Genomic DNA, 21,123 nt, shown 5'->3' with positions numbered 1-21,123 from the left:
GGGGGATTATTGATCAAGACACCAGAAGAAACTTCCTTCTCCAGATGCTAGCAAACAGAAATAAGGGGCACTCTCCTCCCCACCAAAAAAAAATTCTCTAAAGGTATAATGCAATTTAAATTTATGTAGAACCTTTCACGTCAGGAGGACATCTCAAGCACTCAGGGATAGCTCCCTTGGCTGCAGGAACACAAGACTGCAGCCCTCCAAGAGTTAAACCCAGTTTTCTTACACGCTGGCCAACGGCAGTGGGGATTTATTTCTCTATTTGTACAAACATAACATTCTTCCTGCAGCATCCCCAAATACTGGGCTTTGGCAGACTGATTTCATAACTATAAAAGGACACTCAACAAACCCAGTTTGCTGATTCAGATCTCGGATTTCACAGCCACAAAATGTTCGATGTTAAAAAGGTAACAAAACTGACGAGGTGCTCAAAACAAAAAAGATGTGCTCAAAGCAGTCACCTTCCTCACCTCACCCTGATTCTTCAACCTTTCGTTTCCATTAGGCCAGAAGGTATCTGGGTAGAGATCACGTTCAATTGGTTTCCAAAACCCCACCCTCCTCTCGGGAGAAAAACATGGCTCGATTGCTGTATATATGCATGTTAAGTGATTTACCCTATAAATAAAAGGCAGCCCACAAACATTGGTTTTCAGCACAATGCTGGAGAAAAAATATGTTTTCAGAAATCTTTCTCCCACCCCCCTCACCCCATAAAACCAGAAGCATTACAGAGACCAGTGTATGTTGTATGGGTCTTCACCTAGAGAGTTAACAGAGTATTACTCAGGGCTAACTTTCTTGTATGTGGGAGGAATTAAAAAAAATAAAAGGAAAAAAAAGTTAGCACCGAATGTCTTGTAATTTTTTTTAACATAAAAAATGCAAATCATTTAAAAATTGCAGGATCATTTCTAACAATGAATGTCCTCCTTTTTGACGGAACGGTCCCAGGTTTCAAAAGTAAAATTGCTGGCAGGAAAATCAACTGGGAACAGCAGTCTACCTCACAGTTCCTTATGCACATCATTGTCAGAGAGGAACTGCGCAGATTTTACTCTTTTTGCTGAAGGTATGCAGATATTCTTGCAACCCATGCATGAAATTTCTATAATAACTTGGGTTATATGTTGTTGATCTCTTCACACAGAAAGGTAACACCGGGCCTGCAGGTACCTAGACATGTCCAAAACTGAATTTCCATTCAGACACCATTGACCTTGAATTCCCACCAAATGCCAGCACCCTCCCACTATAATCCAGCTTCACATAAGTCGGATGTGAATTTGCTGTCCAAATGAAGTTAGGGAGACTACGCCTGACACTTGAATACTCTCTAGTTCCAATTGTTTGCACATTGTGAATCAACTGCAACTCTTAAGTGTTCTTAGTGAAAAGGCCAGGTAACATTACACTGCCCGAGAACGACATACATATCTTTACATGACGACCAGAAGCTGTGGTTGAAGCAAAAAGAATCAATGCATTTAAGTGAAGATTTGATGTTTGCATAAGGGATATGGGATGAGAGTGGAATAGGTGGCTCGTGTATGAACATTGGGCATGTCTAGATGAGCTAGAAGGCCTGTTTCCGTGACATAGCACTCTATGTAACTCTATATGTAACCTTTAGTTTTTGCACAGCTATGAATGTAAAACAAGCCCTCACTCCATTGTCTCATGCTTAATGGACAAGGTTTGAAATTGCCATTATGAACTCAGTGAAATGCTTCATCCTTCTATGTATTCAGGAATAGAAAAGACATTAAACCATTTCGCCAAAACATCTGAAATAAAATAATTACAAAACTGCCGACATTTCCCCCATCATATTGTTTCGTCTATTTATCTATCTTTACATGCACTTATCGGCTAAATAGTGAATTATTTTCTTGGAGATACTGGCTTGGAAATGTTTCTGATTGGGCAATATACAGGAGCTGAATGAACATCTCTGGGCTTCTCACTATCAATTATCCTTTATTAAAGAATAGTGACTTTCACAGAATACCTCAGTAATTTCCTTGCGATACATCCAGTGCCACCGGCACTTCGAACGAAAACCACCCAGAACAATTGGTAATTTAAAAAAAAATCCATTTTAAATCTTTGCAAGGGTTTGTTTTTAAAGCAAAATGAAATTGTGGTCCTGTTGGTTAACCTCAATCTAAGAGCCACCCAGGGTGACAAACCCTTGATGGGTGGTCCAAACAAATTGTGTGGAAACATCTCCCCTTCCCACTCCCCCTCCCAGCTTCAGAGCGCAGCAAGGGAAATAGCTGCACAACAAGCACTGACAGCAGCAGACATCAAAAAGTGTCTTGTTCAGAATCTCTTGTGCCTTTATTCCTGGGAAAGTGAAAGTCGTATGTCGTGCAATACACAGTCAATATGAAAACATTCTTAATTCCGTTTAGGATTCCTATCTGAACAAATAATAAAAACAATACCAATATTAAAAGATACCGAGCATAAACACACAAACAGTCTAATTCACCATCAAAAAGTGGAGTAGGAACTAACCTTCTGGCTTCTGGGATTCATACTGCTCAGTGTAATCCTGGTATAGTTATCCCCAGTTATGGTTATGGTTTTCTTTGCAAACACCATCACTTGTGGTAAGTGAGTTGATAAGCATGGGCTTCTGCGGAGCTTAACCTGCAAACAGCTGCCAGCTGCCACACTCTGAACATGCAGTGTTGAGGGAAGCAGCTCACAGGAGACTGCAGGAACTGAATCCGAAAATGGCCCATATATAAAAATGGAATTTTAGTATGCGGACTGAGCCAAATGTCATGGTTAGTTTGGATTACTGGGACCAACTGCTGAATCATACCAAATGGATTGTTATGGTACTGAGTAATGAGATTTATCTCCTAGCAGGGTGTTTATTATTGTTGTTGGTACAGATCTACCAGATTTGTGGAGTCCTGTAGTTCAGTGGTTAGAGCGCTCGCTTTGCAAGTGAGAGACCTGAGTTCAATTCCAGGCAGGTCAGGGCGAAACCTTGGGCAAGTTTCCTTACTCCACATGCCTAATAATAATCCCTCCAAAAAAAACAAAGCAATAATGGTCATTTTCAATCTACGACTGTTTGTGGGACATTGCTGTGCGCAATTGGCTGCCGCATTCGCCCACAAATATACAGTCAATTCACTTTACAGTGTGTTCTGTGAAGCGCTTTGGGACGTCCTCCCGACGTGAAAAGCGCTATATCAAATGCAAGGATTATTATTATCTACTGCTGGGTAACTGACTGTGCTTCACTCGAAAGAAAAAAAAGATTGCATTGTCATAGATAATATTGATAATTCTTACATTTGGTATTGCACATTTCAGGAGGATGTCCCAAAATGGATTTCACTGTGAAGTGCAGTGACTGTACGTGTTCTGGGCAAACACAGCAATCAATCTGCAACGTCCTACATACAGGCATGACAAATTTTATTTGGGGAATTGTTGGCCAGAACACCAGGAGAAACTCCCTTCTCTTTTCCAATAGTGCCATGGATCTTTATCATCTATCTAAACAAACAGACGGGCCCCAAGAACGATAATCCTTGAATTCAAGCGTTGCAAGAGATCAACTGTTCCCAGTGCCCAGCACCAGTTAACGATTTTCAGACAACTCTGCCTTCTCGTGACTCCTAGGCATGTCATTCTTTAGTTAACGGCAAGTGTTAGCAAGGTGATGTTTAGATGGGATGCTTGAACTATCATCCTAACGTGCTCTTTCTCCAGGGCTGTGGACAAGATTATTCATTCCTTATGTCCAAAACCCCCTGAAGTTCCACTGTATGCAACAATAAAGGGATTGTTGACAGCGAGAAAAACAAAATGTTAGCAGAAACTCCATTCAACTTTGACCCATTCCCTTCACATTTCTTGGTTTCAATAAGTAACTAACATTTAATTTACAAAAGCATTGCACCGAACGTGGAGGTCTGACCATTTTATCCACTTTTGCCCCCAATCTCTGGAACTTCATCCCAGAGTCCCTCCAACTTCCTCCCTCCCCTTTTTTCAAGGTCAATCCGAAGACCTAGCTCCCAAGATGGGGGTGGGAAGGGGAAAGATAACTGAAATCGATTAGATTCATGAGCAGGGCATCAGTGACACACCGTGACGGAAACTTAACCTTTAGGCTTCTAAGCAACTTTCAAACTTCTACTTTGCAACATAAAAACATTACATTTTAAAAAACCTATTCCTGGCGGGTACTGAATAATTTTAAATTTTACCTTACATTAAAAAAAATAAAACTGGTTCTGGGACTCGATTTAAGTCCTTTATAAAACAAGTAAGAGATAACATGGGTGAATAGGCTTGCCATATTGATTGTGGACTGAATACTCACATATTTTTCACCCTGTTGACCTGTTTGGGCAGCCATTGAACCCACAGCAGCTGCTGTGCCCTTCTCACCCCCTGGACTTTTGCTGGTTTCTTTGACTTGCTCTTTCAGCTCATCCGGGAGTTTGACATCCCCAACCCCGAGAGCCTCATTCTTGTATTTCTTCACAAACTGTTCCATCTGTTTCACCTCATGAGGAGACAGCTCATGGCACTTGGAAGGGTCCTGATCGTGAGCAGGCAACTGTTTGGCAAGCTGCTTTTTTCGATACTGAGCTCCCTCGGAACCAGCCACTGGTTGCTTCTCCTTTGGTAGTAGTTCCATGTAGCGCATAGCCTTCAGAGGAATGAATTAGTTTAATTTTAACAGCTATCCAAGTTTGTGACTCACTCAGAAAAAGTCTGCTCCCTTTTTAAGTAAAGGAGCCTACAAAATGTTCCAGCGATCTCATCCGACCTGGACTGGTTTGATGGTCACTCTGGGAGATTAAGTACATCAAACCATCCATAAACATTTTATTTCCAAAGGAAAATATTTTCTAGCATTAGATAAAACAACAAGATAAGTCTGCAGCTGGAGTGATTTGAGCAGCGTTGTATTGGCAAACAGCCAACCCATACAGGTTACCAGTAAAAAAAGGACACTTTCACAGTATGGCATGCAGTTAGATGTTTGGATTTCTTTCTAAGAAAATAAATGCACTCTAGTGATTAACACTTTCTTTAGAAGTATGCAAATACCAGCGTTGGTCAGCATAGAAGGGCTGAAAGGAACTTGAAACTTCCGAATTAATATCTAAAGTTCAGCAGTTTAAATAGGGTTACAAAACTACTGTCAATATGAGGATTCACAGATTTAGACTTCAATTAAATTTTACTGCACAGGCTTGAACCCTGCTTGCAGTGGGTTTCTGTTAAGGGGAATAAAGAGGGAGCTCCTTCAGAGAGCCGGCACAGGCACAATGGGACAGATGGCCTCCTTCTGCGCTGTGAAATGCTACGACTCTGCAGTCGTCTATGATAAAAATAACTCATCGCAGCAGCCTTGACAGATTTCAACATGAAAAGGCACAAGACCTCTGGACCAAACACTCACCACTGCCTGACTCTGGACAGGTGGGGCCCACTCGTACGTGACCGTCTTGAAGGACACGTCCTTCTTGGCCGCTACGGGGTTAGTCAGTGTCACTACGTTACGTTTGTAGACGGGGACTCCATCGGTCTTGAGCTTCGCGATGAGACTGGTGTATTTAGTGTCCTCGAAAAGCTTGCCCACTTTCTTGTCATCCTCCGTACTGCTCTGGACATCGTGCTCTTCCTGGCCGCACTTACAATTACGACAGATCTTTCTGTAAATTCAAAAGAGTCGTGTCAAATTCGCCTGAAAGTGGGTTAGTACGTTGTTGGTTTGTTATTAGCACTGCACAGCTTTGTGCCGTAATCACTTACGCAGTCAGGAGATGGCTATCTCCACACCACCAGGGAAACGAGTCAGACTTAATAAATAATATTCCCCGCATTTGGATAGAACAGCTACAATGTTGAAAATCTATCAAAGTGCTTCAACAACAACAACTTGCATTTATAAAGTGGCCTCCACGCAGGGTGGCGTCTCAGAGCTCTTTAGTGCGGGTGAGAATGCGTGCAGCGGAGTTTTGAATTTGTTGAATTTTGTGAATAGTGGAGCAGGGAAGATCAGCGAGGAGGGCATTTGAGTAGTCAAGGCAGAAGGTGATGGACGAGGGTTTCGTCAGCTTTTGGAGTGATGTATGGACGGAGGCAGCAAAGTGGCGGAGGTGGAGGAAAGCGGTCCTGGCCAGGGACCGGGTGTGGGGTACGCAGGATAGCTGTGAATCGAACCTGACCCTATTTTGCTCACGGGTTCAGTAATTCTGAGGGAGAGATCCGGTAGGGTGAGGAGGTCTGAACCGCAGGTGAGAAGACATTAGCGGGAGCCAAAGAGTATGGCTTCCGTCTTGTCAACGTTCAGCTGCAGGACGTTTGCACTCATCCATACCTTAATGTCCTTCAGACAACCTGACAGGACATTAGCAGACCGGGAGTCGCAGCTGGAGGAGGAAAAGTACATTTGCGTGTCATCCGCTTACATGTGGTAGTCCACGCCATGTCTGTGGATGACATCGCTGAGAGGGAGCATGCAAATGAGGAAAAGTAGGGGGCCAAGGATGTGGCCGCAGGTGACCAGGTGGGGGCGAGAGGAAAAACCACTGGCCAAGATGAAGTACTAGTGGTTGGTTAAGTTGGACTCAAACCATGCAAGTGCGGTCCCACTAAGGTGGATGAGGGAGGAGAGGTGGTGGAGGAGGATGGCGTGGTCGACTGTATCGAACGCAGCGAAGAGGTCCAGGAGGATGAGGAGGTAGGGGGAACCCTGGTCACAGAGAGAGTGGATGCTCTTTGTTACTTTGACGAGCGCTGTTTCTGTGCTGTGAACTGGGCAGAAAGCGGACTGGAGGGGTTCAAGTAGGGAATGGAGGGCCAGGTGTGAGTGAAGTTGGTTTGCAACAACGCATTCCAGAGCTTTGGCCAGGAAGGAACGGGTTTGAAATGGGACGGTAGTACACGAGGTTGAAGGGATTGAGATCAGTTCTTTTCAGGAGGGGAGTAATGACAGCTGTTTTGAGGGGGAGCGGGAAAAAAAGAATATTTCAAAGAGCTGTGCAAAAGTGTCATGTTGTACATCAAGCAGGGGAATAAGTGATTCAAAGATCATGGTAAAATAGATCTTTTTAGGAGGCTTTTGAAGGCTGGAAAGGCAGGAAACATCTGTACTGCACACAATAGAGGCAAGCTCAGCCGAGATAGCAAACAGGTTAATTTTTCTAAATATGGTAAGGTCTGAACAGGTTGCTCAGCAACACAATAAACAGCGAGGAGAAACAGGCTTCTGGTGAGGAAAGAGAGAGAGAGAGAGAGGGGCTTGTTACAACACAGTGCAACGTAGCTCTGAGGAACTGTGAGTCAATGGCTGGGTGGTTGCTCTCAATGGGGAATAGGCTGTGGCACAAATGCAAAGCTACAGCAGGCAACAAGCAGCGACTGAGTTTAGAAGTCATAATGGAAATTACTTCCAGGAAATCTGCCACCTGGGAACGCAGGGAGTGAGCGAACAAAGATCAGCTTGGGTAAGCAGGTGTCATTTTACACAGCAAAGTTATGGAGGAGCCTTGCAAGGATGCCAGCTGCATCTATAGGCAGTGTGAGGATTTGGGGGTGGGGGGGGCAGATGTGGGGATGGGATGGTTTGCAATTGATGAGCCACCCAATGGCCATTATTTAATAGAGCGGGGCAGGGAGAGGACTGGCCTCTTCTCTGACCTTCTTTCTTTTTTTAAAAACTAAAGGCAGAAGCAGCAGATGATAAATAATAATGAATAATTCCTTGCATTTGATATAGCGCTTTTCACATCTTCTCAAGTCTCAAAGTGCTTCACAGAATATACTGTAAAGTGAATTGCCTGGATATTTGTAGGCGAAACCGGGCACCAATTGCGTACAGCAGTGTCCCACAAACAGTCGTGGATTGAAGTGACCAATTTATTATGTTTTTTTGAGGGATTATTATTAGGCGTGTGGAGTAAGGAAACTTGGCCAAGGTTTTGCCCTGCCAGGAATCAAACGCAGGTCTCTTGCTTGAGAGGCAAATGCTCAAACTACTGAGCTACAGGACGCCATAATAAACATGAGGCCTTCTGCTTTGCTGGCTTCCTTCAGGCTTATGGACAGTATGAACACGGACTAATAATAATGCTTCTTAAATTTTATATAGCACCTTTTATGTCAGGACTATGTTTCAAAGCATTTCACAGGATATACTGTAAAGTGTAGTGACTATGTTTTCCGGTTGAACGTGGCAGCAAGTTTACTCGTAAAAAAAGCCTTGAAATGAATGTAAAACAGGAAGTCTCGGATTACACAGCAGATTCTTTCTGATACCCATTTGTGACAATACCCATCCCTCCAACACCCCAAAAAGCTGGAATCAAGCCATCAGAGCATATCATCCAAAGCAGGTAGTGAGCTTCAACTGGCAAGCAACGATCTCTAAATCCATGCAATAAAACAAGAATCCAGTTCTTCCACATTTCATTGGCACTCATCTTCGGAACAGAGGCTGTCTGAGTAGGAAGAAGCAATCTAGAGACTAAGCACACAACACTGCAGTAGCCAACCTTCATTCTTTGAGTTATAACAGAGCAGGTTTGGGCCAACAATCCAATGAATGTTGAGCTATTGAGGTCAACTGGCACCTGAAGGCAATAATTCTCCACACAAAGGAGAAAAGAATGGAACCCTAATCCTGCCCCAAGACATGGCCACGCACTTTGGACTAAATGCCAAACTAAATGCTGCCACTCAACTGCAAGGACATTCTTATCAGCTCATTCAGCTAGAAAATCTCAGCTCTCTGTAGCCTAAATGTTTCCCTTTTGAATAGACTGAAATGACTACTTTGAGAAGGTATAACTTGATCCTCTTGTGGTTAATGTGTCTGCATGTATTTTGTCTCAGAGATAAACTTAATGCAGGTCATTTTTGGGGGTTCAGCCACTAAATTTTTGGGGATCAGTTCACTAAAACTTAGTGAGTGTTTTAAAATTGCAGACTGCAATTAAACACATCTTGTATTTCTTGTAACTGCTGCTGCTGGATTTATATACGATTTAGCTTGGGTTTTTGAATGTTGTATTTCAAGGAAGACTTAGATTTATCAAGCTTTTTAATTCTTAATTTGTTGGAGCTGAATTTGTGACAGCCTGGGGAGGTTACTGGCATATCTTCTCAGTTGGAAAACCACATAAAAAAGCAAGGTGAGTGGGCCGAAGCTTTAAAACTGAGTAAAGGAATTGATAGAACTGGACAGATGGGTGAGCGAAATGATACTGCGTGTTGGCAATCCTTTCTGTTCAATGTAAAGTATGTCACGGCAAAGTAACTCGTGCTCAATAGATTGAGCTGTAAAACTGTAAAATTGCAGGGGTCAGAAATACATCTCTCAATAAAAAGCAAACATTTCTTCCAAAGATGTCCTAAGTGACTTTTCCATGTACTAAATAAACCAACAGGTTTGAATAAACAAACAAATCTTCATATTCAAAGCATATATATTCTCTTTCCCCTCCTCCTCAAAAAACATGTGAAATCTGGAAATTTCATGAAAGCACATGGTGCCTCATTTCTGTGAAAAGGCAACAGGTTTTGTAAAAGGAAGTACTACAATTTCCCTTTTATTGCCAGTAAGCTGCATGTTAATTCAATGTGCAAAGGTTTCATGCAATATGCTCACCAGTGTACTGAAGTGAACTTTATTTTACAATCCAAACAATGCAAGGGCTGATTGACAGTCTCTGCGTGAATTTTCACTGTCAGTAATGCCCTGGGAATGTAGTTGCAATACACAGAGGAGATCGTCGTAAAGCAACTGTTTTAAAAGTGAAAGGAACACTGCGGGATAAGAATGCCATTTTTTAATACAAGTACTCATGAGAAATGTAATCTATGAGATTACCTTTCTCATAGGATCTATGATTTTTAGATTAAAAAATATAAACCCAACACTTCTTGATCAGTGCTGCAATCTTTGTGATGTTTCCAAAGCTTGGTGTGTGCACATCTCACACCCTCACTCACATATGCACACACATCACACCACCCCAAGCGATTCCTTCCATTGGAAATAATGAGCAGGGTACTGAGACAGTGTGAGAAATTGTCACAAACTACGCCCAGCACAAAGATAATATCTGTCAACAGTAACAAAGTGTTTTGTGTTACATTATTACTTTTTTGACAAAAATATGTAGGGGGGACATTTTTTCTCCCATAAATATTCTTATTATCCCAGAGCACTGCTTCACAGCAATGTCTTATAATCAAATTGGTTTGGAAAGTAATAGATTCGTTGGAAAGTAAGTACCATGTCAGTTTTATCTATCATCATGAGTGATTTACTTGTTTTGCAGCAGGAATATTTACAGTAACTTTTGGAACTTTGAAATCAAATTAAACAGAACATTCATTTTGAGACCATATTAGTTCAAAAATGACACGACAGACCAAAATACAAACATTCAATACATTCTTGTCATATTTACAGCAAACCACTGTAAACCCTAGTGCAACAGTGGCACTTGAATTAAAGCAAAGTTTCGAAAATCCTGAATACAAGTGCATGACTTAAAAACTGGTACAATTTCAAGTGGTTTTACCAAACCAGCAAATGCAAAGGAGAAGTGACATATGCACCTTATTCCACACTAAGTTAAATCTCCATATTGTACATTTGATGCTCCCAAATGGTTATTATAAATAATAAATACTACTACTAATAATCATTGCATTTGGCATAGCACCTTTCAGGTCAGGACATCTCAAAGCGCTTCACAGGATGTACTGTTAATGTATACTTGTATGCAAACACAGCAGCCAGTTTTCACCACAGCAAGACAGATTCCTTGCAGAGTCAATACTTTCCCTGGTAGTTGAGTTGTGCAGTTCTATAATTGCATTTTTTCGTATTACAGCCATATGCTGTTCTGAAAGACTTAAATAATCTTTATACATCTGACCCAATCCTATATCAGACAAGACTATTCCTTTGTAGTTCATTTAATAGTAGAAAAGAGGGAGGAGGGGATTAGAAGTGGGAGTGGAAGAGCTAATAGAATTTAATGAGATCATAAAATGTCATGAGCGCACTGTGATTTAAGTGAAAGAGCACATTTATAAACATCACTGCATCATCTTTGATTCAAGTTTGGAAACTGAAGTTTAGTTTCTTCTCATACTCCACTGACTTCCTGTGTCCTAAGATCCTAAAATATAACTCCCTTTACTCTCTAGCAATTCCCTATCTATGTGATCTTTTCATAACCCACTCCTCTGATTGCCGCATCCATTCAGCAAACTCCGTCCCATTGTGTGTCCCCAACCTCTCCACCCCATCATTGCTGCCTTTAGCAACTATTCTCTCTGCCTCTACCTTCGGTCTTGCTTGATGTCTGAAAACCTACCTCTTCAACCGTGCTACAGTCACCTCTCCCCTCCCTTTCTCAGTGTCCAACACCGTCCCTGTGAATCGCTCCGAACCCTCATTTTACACGAAGGGTACTATATAAATGCAAGTTGTTGCTGTATTATTAGTTTTCTGGTAGACATCAAGTAGAGTAATATACAATCGTAATGAAATATATCTGGGCAGCAAGTCAACCAGCAACAGTACAAGTTGCAAATCATGACTGCATTCAAGCTGAATGAAGAAAAATCAACAAGGTGCGTCAGCAAATAGAACCATTCATTTGGTTTGACACTCTTGTTCTGTTGTCTCTGATGATTTTATTGAATGGAGCACAATGTAAGAGTCCAGCAGCAAAGCACAGACTTACAACTGAAAACTATGTAGTCTGAATTCCAGCCTTGACTGACATTCAAACCTGTTGATCAATAATGTTTTCAGATAGGAGCACTTTACCTGGCAGTGGGGCACTCTGTCTCGACAACAAAAATCAACCAGGACCAGGCTTGTTATGAAGAGGTTTACTTCCAATCAGTCATCCATAATCCCCTGTATGAACACAACTGTGCAGTTTAGCTTCTTTAAACTGCAGCAGTATGCCAACCCACACTCTGTGGTCCCAAGCCTTGGGTCTTGCTAACTTGCATCCGATACTCTCTGGAATTAGGTAAGCAAGATGAGCCCCTGCGCAGAGAATGCACATTCCTTTCCAAATGCAGGAATTTCCTCATTAAGTTGGGAGGCATGTAACTCTGCTTGGTTTGGATATTCTTAAACATGACCAAAAAAAACACAAGGTGGGTCTGAGCTTCCAATATTCAAGCCTAATGGCCCAGCATAAGCCACAGAAACATAAAACATTTTTAGATGATATTTGAACCAAATAATACATTGAAAATGTAAAAAAAAAAGTAATTATTTAATAGATGCAATACCTCCAAAAGTGGAGTTCAAATCCTTCACATTTTTCCTTGCATTTGAGACATGGGGCCCCTGCTCCCTGTTCATGTCCAAGGGTGATCTGCAGGGTAAAGCACATACATTATGTCATCAGTCTCAGTATATAAGACATAAATTTCTTTCCATGTCCAAGATGGACATTGCAAATAAGATAAACAAAATCTTTAAACGCCACTCAATATTTGCTCCAGCTAAGAATTCTATTAAAGGAAATGTTCGCTGATGAAAGCCATTCAATTTCAACTCCTTGAGAGCCATTCCTCAAATGCAGACTTTGACATACTGTGAAGAAAAATGATGTATATTTTTACTGAGTGGTCACAGCTGCTTTCCCTAACTCTTGGTTCACTTTATGCCTAGCCATATCTCTGGCGTTCGACCATTGCAAACAAAATAGTCTACTAAATTATACAGGAGCCTCATCTGGAAATGTGTCAAAAAATCTACTTTTGTCCTTTTAGGGTAAATTGAAATGAAGACAAATTGGAACAGACAGCCTTCTGATCAATGCCCCCATTTGGCTCCATCTTGAGTTTGTGATGTGGCTGACAGGATTGTTAAAACGTGGAATACCCTACCTGGGATTGTGGCTGAAGCTAAATCGATATTAGCTTGCAAGAAGGAATTGGATAAATAACTGAAACAGGCAATAATAATAATACTTGCATTTTATATAACGCCTTATCACATCGTTGAGACGTCACAAAGTACTTCACAGAATATCCTGTAAAGTGGATTGACTATATTTTGTGGGCAAAAAGTGGCAGCCACTAGTGCCCATCCCACAGTTATTCGTGGATTGAGTGATCAAATTATTATTATTTTTCAAATTTTTAGCCCCGGAAAGCAATCTGCCAATTGACTAACAACTGGGTTCCTACTTTCTGCTAGGTAAAGAGAGGCATGTGGAGTAAGGAAACTTGCCTAAGGTTTCGCCCCTTCCACCCGGGAATCAAACCTGTGAAATATTAAAGGTATGGGGAAGGGGGAAATGGGACTAACAGAGGTAGCAATAAGCACAATGGGCCAAATGTCTCCTGTACCGCAAGTTTCTATGTTTTTAATGGGACCAACATTTTTAGTCTAACATTTTAGATTATTGCTCTGTTTGTGGAGGATTTGGCATTTAAGAGAGAATAAAAGTTCCTTCACTGTCGCGGTAGAACCAGCACAAAGGCCTCACACATCCAGCGAAGCAAGCAACAAAATCCCCTATTGACAGCAAATCATTTTGCCTAAAAACTGGCTGCTGTGCAAATGGCTGTTAGTGGGAGGAGGGGAGGGGGAGAGACACTGTTATTAAAGCCATCTGAGCATACGTCAAACTGTGAAAATGCATTCTCTATTACAGAGTAGCAGAGAGAAAAAAAATTCGAAGTAAGGAAAACCAGCAGTGGTTGTTTGAGACTAGAAGAAAACAGGAGAATTTATGTCTCTCAGGTCAGGTAACCATGCTTTGCAGTGCACACACATATTCTATTTACCAAAGGTTGAGTCACATTACTGCAATATCCTTTGCTGAGCCAGCAATTTAACAATGAAGAATTGGCCTCCCTCCCAACTGCTTGTACTCTTTCCAAAACAGGTAATCTGCAAGCTCGTGGTTAAGATGAGAAAGAAAATTCCATTGAAAAAAAATTACAGTTTAAGAAAGGAATCGGTCTAGGATACAAACCCATTTTTCTCTTTGCAAGGTCAATCTGACCTTTTCTTAAGAGAGAAATACTTGACAAATGTAGGATGGAACCAAAACTCGTTTTAGTACAAAATGTGTCCGTCATTGTGCCGTGAAAAGCATGATATATAAAAACAATCCACAATTTTACAACTTCATGCAAAAAAAACTAGTAATTTGATACAGTCTTATATTGTTGAAGCTTCTCAAAACACATCACAGGAATTTACTGTGAAGTGTTTGCCTATTGTGTTTGTAGGCAAACACAGCAGCCGTGTTTGCACACAGCAATGTCCAACAATTAGCCATGAAGTGAACGAACAATAGAAACTAGGGGGCTGTTGGCCTGACACAGGGAGAAACTCTTTTCAAATAATGCCACAGGATCTTCAATGTGCACCTGAATAGGCAGACGTAACCTCAATTTGACGTTTCAATTGAGGGACCGTACCTCTGAAAATCCAGAGTTCCCTCACCCCTATGCTTGAGTGTCAGCCGAGGCAAAGTCCAGACTTGGGACTTGAACCCACAGCCTTTTGATTCAGAGGCAAGAGTGCTACCGACTGAGCCACACTGAAGCCTAAACAATACGCACCAGTGCATATGTAAAGTCTTAAGAACAAGAATACACGTACTGGTTGACATTTTGATCCATTTGTCTGATATTCTAAATTGCTAAATAGTGGACAGTTCTTCCTTCCAGTAGAGCAATCCAAAATCAGATTATCTTTAATGTCAAAGTCATAGATTAGTAATAATAATCCTTACATTTGGTATTGGGCCTTATCACATTGTCAAGTTGTCTCAAGTGTTTCACAGGATATGCTGTAAAGTATAGTGACTGTATATTTTGTAGGCAAATGTGGCAGCCAATTTGCACACAGCAATGTCCTACAAACAGCCATTTAGGGAATGACCAATTTTATTTGGGGGATTGTTGGCCAGGATACCAAACAGTCTTCTGTAAGTAAGGGCATTCCTTAAAAGATAATAATAATCCTTGCATTTGATATAGCGCCTTATCACGTCTTCAAAATGTCTCAAAGCGCTTCACAGAATATACTGTAAAGTGAATCGACTATATTTTGTGGCCAAAATGCGGCAGCCAATTGCACACAGCAGTGCCCCACAAACAGTCGTGGATTGAAGTGATCAATTTTTTAAAAAAATGATTACTATTCCCGCAAAAGCGATTTGCTGGTAAACTAACAACCGGGTTCCTATTTACTGCGAGGTAATATAGGATTATTTTGAGGATATGAAACTAGGGTCGTAACTAGCGTCTTGAAGTGCTTCAAAAAGTAATATTGATTAGAAGACATGAAGTGAGTGTAGTTATATAGGCAAATGAGGCAGCAACAGCCCATAAACTATGACAATTAATTTGAATTTGAATTTGAATACTCCGCTTTGGAATAACAAAGTCTTGCATTTGATAAAGTACCTATAGCACTGAAATGTCAAAGCCCTTTCTACAGGGTTTCTTCACAGAAGGGGAGGGGGGTGTGTGGAGGGTGTGTGTGTGTGTGGGGGGGGGAGGGGATGTGTGTGCGTGTGTGGAGGGGATGTGCGTGCGTTGTGGAGGGTGGTGTGTGCGTGGAGGGGTGGTGTGTGTGCGTGGAGTGGGGCGTGTGTGTGCGTGGAGCGGGGGTGTGTGTGCGTGGAGCGGGTGTGTGTGTGCGTGGAGGGGGGCGGTGTGTGTGGGTGGAGCGGGTGTGTGTGTGCGTGGAGGGGGGCGGTGTGTGTGGGTGGAGGGGCGGTGTGTGTGGGTGGAGGGGGGGTGTGTGTGCGTGGAGGGGGGGGTGTGTGTGCGTGGAGGGGGGGTGTGTGTGCGTGGAGGGGGGGTGTGTGTGCGTGGGGGGGGGGGTGTGCGTGGAGGGGCGGGTGTGTGCGTGGAGGGGCGGTGGTGTGTGTGTGTGGAGGGGGGCTGTGTGTGTGTGGAGGGGGGATATGGTCCCTTTGAGCGCACCAAGATGTAGAGAAAAGGCGCGGAAATGGTTTTAAAAGATCTGATAAGCTGGTGGGACAGGCTTCCTGTTCATAAGCCATTAAAAGCAAACCTTAAAATCCAAATGCAATTTTTTAAAAAAAACTCAATTCTTAGAACTAAGACTAAGTTTGTAAGTTGTAAGTCAATGATTTTATTTTAGAACAGGAACTTATTTGGATTTTTTTCCAAGAAATTAATGTGCCCTGCGGCAGAATGATACACATTCATTTGAAAAATATCCGCACGCTCTGTTAACAAAACTAAATTGCATTTATATGGCAGCTTTCATACTGGGAGGACGTCCCAAGGCGCTGGCCAATGAGGGATTTGCACCCGGGCTGCGGGTTGGGATGAGAGAGTGGTGGAGGAGGGAAGATGACCAAAGGTACGATCGAAAGAAGGTCTTGGGATGGGCCTTGAAGGAGGTAAGGAAGGGGGTGAGGCGGAGGGGCTGTGGGATGGACTTCCAGAGGGTGGAGTAGAAAGGCTCAAGGACCGACCACCGATAGTGGAGCAGGTAGCGCAGAGACATGGAGCAGGCCAGTGCCTATAGAGTGGAGCGAATGGACAGGTTGGTGAAGCTTTAATAGGTCGGAGAGAAGCAAGAATGTGGAGGGTTTCAAATGTTAACAATGAGACTCCAGCAAAATGTAGTTTATATCTTGATGGGACTCCTGGGAATCTGGGAGAAGAATTTGAGACTAATGCACATTCAACATGTGCTGTGCCTCTTGTGTCAAAGAGTACAACAGTCTCTGTATATATTATAATATATCCTGGAGTCCTGTAGCTCAGTGGTTAGAACACTCACTTTGCAAGCGAGAGATCTGGGTTTGATTCCCGGCAGGGTGAAACCTTGGGTAAGTTTCCTTACTCCACTCGCCTGATAAAAATCCCTCCAAATAAATTAATAAATTGGTCATTTCAATCCACGACAGTTTGTGGGACACTGCTGTATGCAATTGGCTGCCGCATTTCGCCCACAAAATATACAGTCAATTCACTTTACAGTCTATTCTGTGAAGCGCTTTGTGACGTCTAGAAGACGTGAAAAGCGCTATATCAAATGCAAGGATTATTATTATTAAATAAAAAGCTGCCACTCACCAACTCCAATACTTCCATACTGAGTGATCACAAAACAGCAACTTGAGCAATGGAATTGTTTATTATATGCTATTATATTTCAGTGAAGTGTCGATTTTTATTTCAGTGCACACAATACAACTAAAACCTAAAAATGTATAGCTGTAACAAGCAAAGGACCAAGAATTAAAGGAATACGCTTCCTTGAAGAAATGTTTCTATGAAACAACTAGTCACTTTTATTCTCTGGACCTGAAATTTGAGGTTCGTCATACACTCTATAGCACAGGAAGAGGCTATCCAGCTCATCATGCTGTGCTAGTTCTTCAAAAGATGCAAACATTTATTCCCACCTCCCTGCCTTTTTCGAATACGTGTCAATTCCCTTTTAAAGGCTACTGTGGCTTCTGCTTTAGGTATTTCATGACCTATGAACTCATGTTAAAAAAATTCTCCTAACCTCTCCCTTTTTTGGTAATGATCTTCAATACATGCCCTCTGATCACTGACTCACTGACTAATATATTGTGTGGAAATGGATACATGCCTCCTAAACTCCTGAAGATAGCTTGTTACTATTTCTTTCTTCTTTAGATTCACATCAGCATCATTTGGCTGTTTATGGAATATTGCTGTGCACCAATATTGCTGTGCCCACAAAAACACATCACTTTACAGTATATCATTAATTAAATTTGTATTCTTTTGGAACACGAGTTTCCTCTGTAAAAAAAAAACTCCATTCCTCAAATGGTTGAATACAATAAACCGAAAATACTGATCACCATGCACTGTGCATTCACAGGGATATTGAAATATCAGCACAGAATAATGATGGATATTTAAGCTTTAATGTAGTTAAACTTTTTTAAAAAATTGTATTGTGGATAGGGTGGGTGAGTTAACTCGTATATTCCCTCCTTGTAAATGGAACCTACAACAATATGTTGTATGTAACCAAACCCATGTGAATATATCCATATCCACGGGTGAGAATGAATGGTGCATTTATGTGGAAATAATCCTGACATTTTCGATACAGTGGAATCTGTGCTGATCCAAGTCACAAAATCAAGATCACAAGATTGGTTGGATGAAGATAGCCCTTCGGTCCAAGCAATCGCATCTCTCCAGAACCACCCACCACCCCCATTTCAGCATCAAGCTGCTTTTTAAATGAATCTAACGTCCTGGTCTCAATCATCTTTCTCTGCAACCTATTCAAGTCGTTCATTACCCTTTGAATAAGGTAATTCCCGCCTCGGTGCACTCTAATTGATCTGGGTTTGCCTTTTCAATCCCATTTAAAATTGTATAGACCCCAAGGAGGTCCCCTCTGAGTCTTTTTCTTGCAAGACGTGCGAGAGCCCCAGCTTGAATCCCTCTCCTGCTCGAGTACCACTTCAAGGCAGTTTAAAAGACACAACAGAGTTTGACACGAGTAAGTGAAGCACATCCTTGACCGCCTTCAGAGAATCTGAAACGCCGTCATCTTGTACAGTTCTTAAAAATGCAAAAAACGTTCCAGGGACAGATCTGGGGCTGCGACAGCGTGCGGAAAAGTGAAAACGGTTGGATTACACAATGCAATGCGTTTAGCAATCGGGATTTCTCCCAAATAAAGTTTGGACAACTCAAAAGTTCAGCGCATCACCCATTCCTTCGGGCGCTGCACAAGTAAAAGCATACGATTATGAATATTTTTTTTCGACAGCCGGGGCTCTCTCCGGATCAAATCAAAATAGGAATGAAAGGCTCCCACTGTAGCAAAAATACTGATTAGATTATTTTTCAAAAATGCCTAAGTTAACTGTGTGCTGTTGGGGGGGGTCACCACCAGCAAACATGTTGAAACCGACCTACATTTCCTGTGCTGGTTTCCTTCCCCACCCATCTCTCTCTCTCTCTCTTTCTCTTTCTCTCTCTCTTTCTCTCTCTCTTTCTCTGTTAAAACCCACACAACCTATGAATGAATGAATGCTCTTTCTGCTTCTTTTCTCCCCACCACCACCACCAACCCCCTCCCCCCCTCCCCTCCTCCCCCTTCCCCCCTCTTCCCCCCTCTGAACTGATCTATTAATCGGACACTTAAGGATGACTCCTGTGTGTCTCACCTCCTATGAGCCTTTTTTGATGTACGATTCACGGAACATTAGAGACTTGGGACTGCGGAGAGCGATCGCGGTGACAAAAGCCTCTCAAGTCGAACCCCCCTCTCAGTTCCTATCTCTCCGTTTCCATCATCTTTCTCCACCGACCGACAAGAACGCTACAGCCAAACACATTCCCCTCCGCTCACCCACAAAGGGATGAGCAACTTCCACAGCAAAACCCCTCCAGTCAGCAGTTGGGCTCTATGCATTTGGAGGTCCTATTCGACATATTATCTGACAAAAGCGGCTGTAAGTTTTATTGATCAATAGGTTGATTTGGAGTTGGGTGTAGACCCCCTTCCTCCCCCCCAGCCCCCCACCCCACCCCCCACCTCCACCCCCACCAGTCTCCCCATCAGACGAGAGAAAGGTTCAAGAGGGGTTTTTTTTAAACATATATATGTAATGTACATATCATAATAAAACAATCAAAGGGTTAGACTGAAAGGCGTTGATGGTGTTCTTACCTTTTTCATTTTGTTTTCCAAATCCATGTCTTCCAAAGTGCTGGGGTTCCCTGTGGGTGTGGGTGGGGGTGTGTGTGGGTGGGGGGTGTGTGTATGTGGGTGGGGGTGGGGCTGTGTGGGTGTGTGTGGGTGGGGGGTGTGTGTATGTGGGTGGGGGGGGGATACAATTGGCAACAGTTACTTCACTCTCCAAAGAAACCAGTGGATCTCACAGCACTTCCGCCACAATGTAGCGAAATGAACAACGCGACCAATCAGGTCCCAGTCCTCCTGGAGCGGGCTGACCAATCAGGAAAGACCCGGGTTCGGGGCCAATCACACCCCGCCCAATCGCCAACCCATCTGACCAATCACCGCGTGGGATCCGAGGGATGGGGCCAATTCACAGCCTCCCTTTGCCCCAATTTACCCTCAAAGCCTTCGAACCCAACCGTGACAGAGTTTCCGGTCAACGTGCGCCGCGGCCAACCGTTACATTGATAGGAACCCCTAAACCTTCTCGGTGGCTCGGGACGGGCGGAGTGGCGGGTGGGCTCCGTCTGCGGCTGCACCAGGCAGACGGATGGATCTCCGTGCGATGAGTGAGAGTTTGTTGATAATAATCCTCGCATTTGATACGGCGCTTTATCGCGCAGTCAGAACGTCTCAAATACGCTTCACGGTGTTTTACCGTAAGATACAGTGACTGTGCGTTTGTAGGGAAACCTGGCCGCCTCCGCTTCATCTCGGCAAATGGTTTCTCTTCCTGCCCCCGCCCGGTCACCTGCAGGGGGGTACCCCAGCGCTCCATCCTTGGCCCTCTTCCTTTCCTTATTTACAAGCTCCCTCTGGGCAACGTCATCCGCAGACACAGGGTAAAATTCCACGTGTATGCGGATGACACACAAATCTACTTTGCCTCCTCCATTACCAACGCCAGGTCCACCAAGGTTCTCTCAGCCTGTCTGGCAGTCATCAGGGTCTGGATGAGTGCAAATTTTTGGCAGCTGAATGTGGACAAGATGGAAGCTATATTCCTTGGCTCCCATCAATGTCTGCACTCCTGCGGATTTAAACTCCTCAACCTCCCTGGGCTCTCCCTCACGCTCACTAAAGCAGTGCGCAATCTAGGCACCCGGTTCAACCCCAGCTGTCCTTCCTCCCCCACATCCGGTTCCTGACTAGTACTGCCTTTTTCCATCTCTGCTATATTGCTCGCCTTTGACAGTATCTTACCCCAAATGCAACCGAAAAACTCATGCATGCGTTTGTCACCTCCCGCCTGGATTACTCAAAGCGCACTCCTCGCTGGTCTCCCCAGGTCCACTATTCAAAAGATCCAGCTCATTCAGGACTCTGCTGCCTGAATTCTTACCCGGACCAAACTCCGTACCCACATCTCAGCAGTTCTGACC

General features: G+C 43.1%; 1 protein-coding gene across 1 annotated transcript in view; it reads right to left on the bottom strand.

Moving 5' to 3' along the window:
* Positions 1–19,806, bottom strand: part of tes (testis derived transcript (3 LIM domains)) — a 28,148-nt gene extending 8,342 nt beyond the window's left edge. The window contains exons 1-4 of the mRNA XM_007894580.2: positions 19,730–19,806; positions 12,334–12,419; positions 5,459–5,711; positions 4,367–4,699 (exon numbers count right to left, since the gene is read on the bottom strand). Of these exons, the coding sequence (XP_007892771.1) occupies positions 4,367–4,699; positions 5,459–5,711; positions 12,334–12,419; positions 19,730–19,756 (699 nt within the window). The 5' untranslated portion in view covers positions 19,757–19,806. The remainder of the gene's footprint in view (positions 1–4,366; positions 4,700–5,458; positions 5,712–12,333; positions 12,420–19,729) is intronic.
* Positions 19,807–21,123: the final 1,317 nt, after the last annotated feature.

The sequence above is a fragment of the Callorhinchus milii genome, unplaced genomic scaffold (assembly GCF_018977255.1).
Source record: "Callorhinchus milii isolate IMCB2004 unplaced genomic scaffold, IMCB_Cmil_1.0 Scaffold5, whole genome shotgun sequence".
NCBI lineage: Eukaryota > Metazoa > Chordata > Chondrichthyes > Chimaeriformes > Callorhinchidae > Callorhinchus > Callorhinchus milii.
This window is presented reverse-complemented; position numbering and strand designations above follow the sequence as displayed.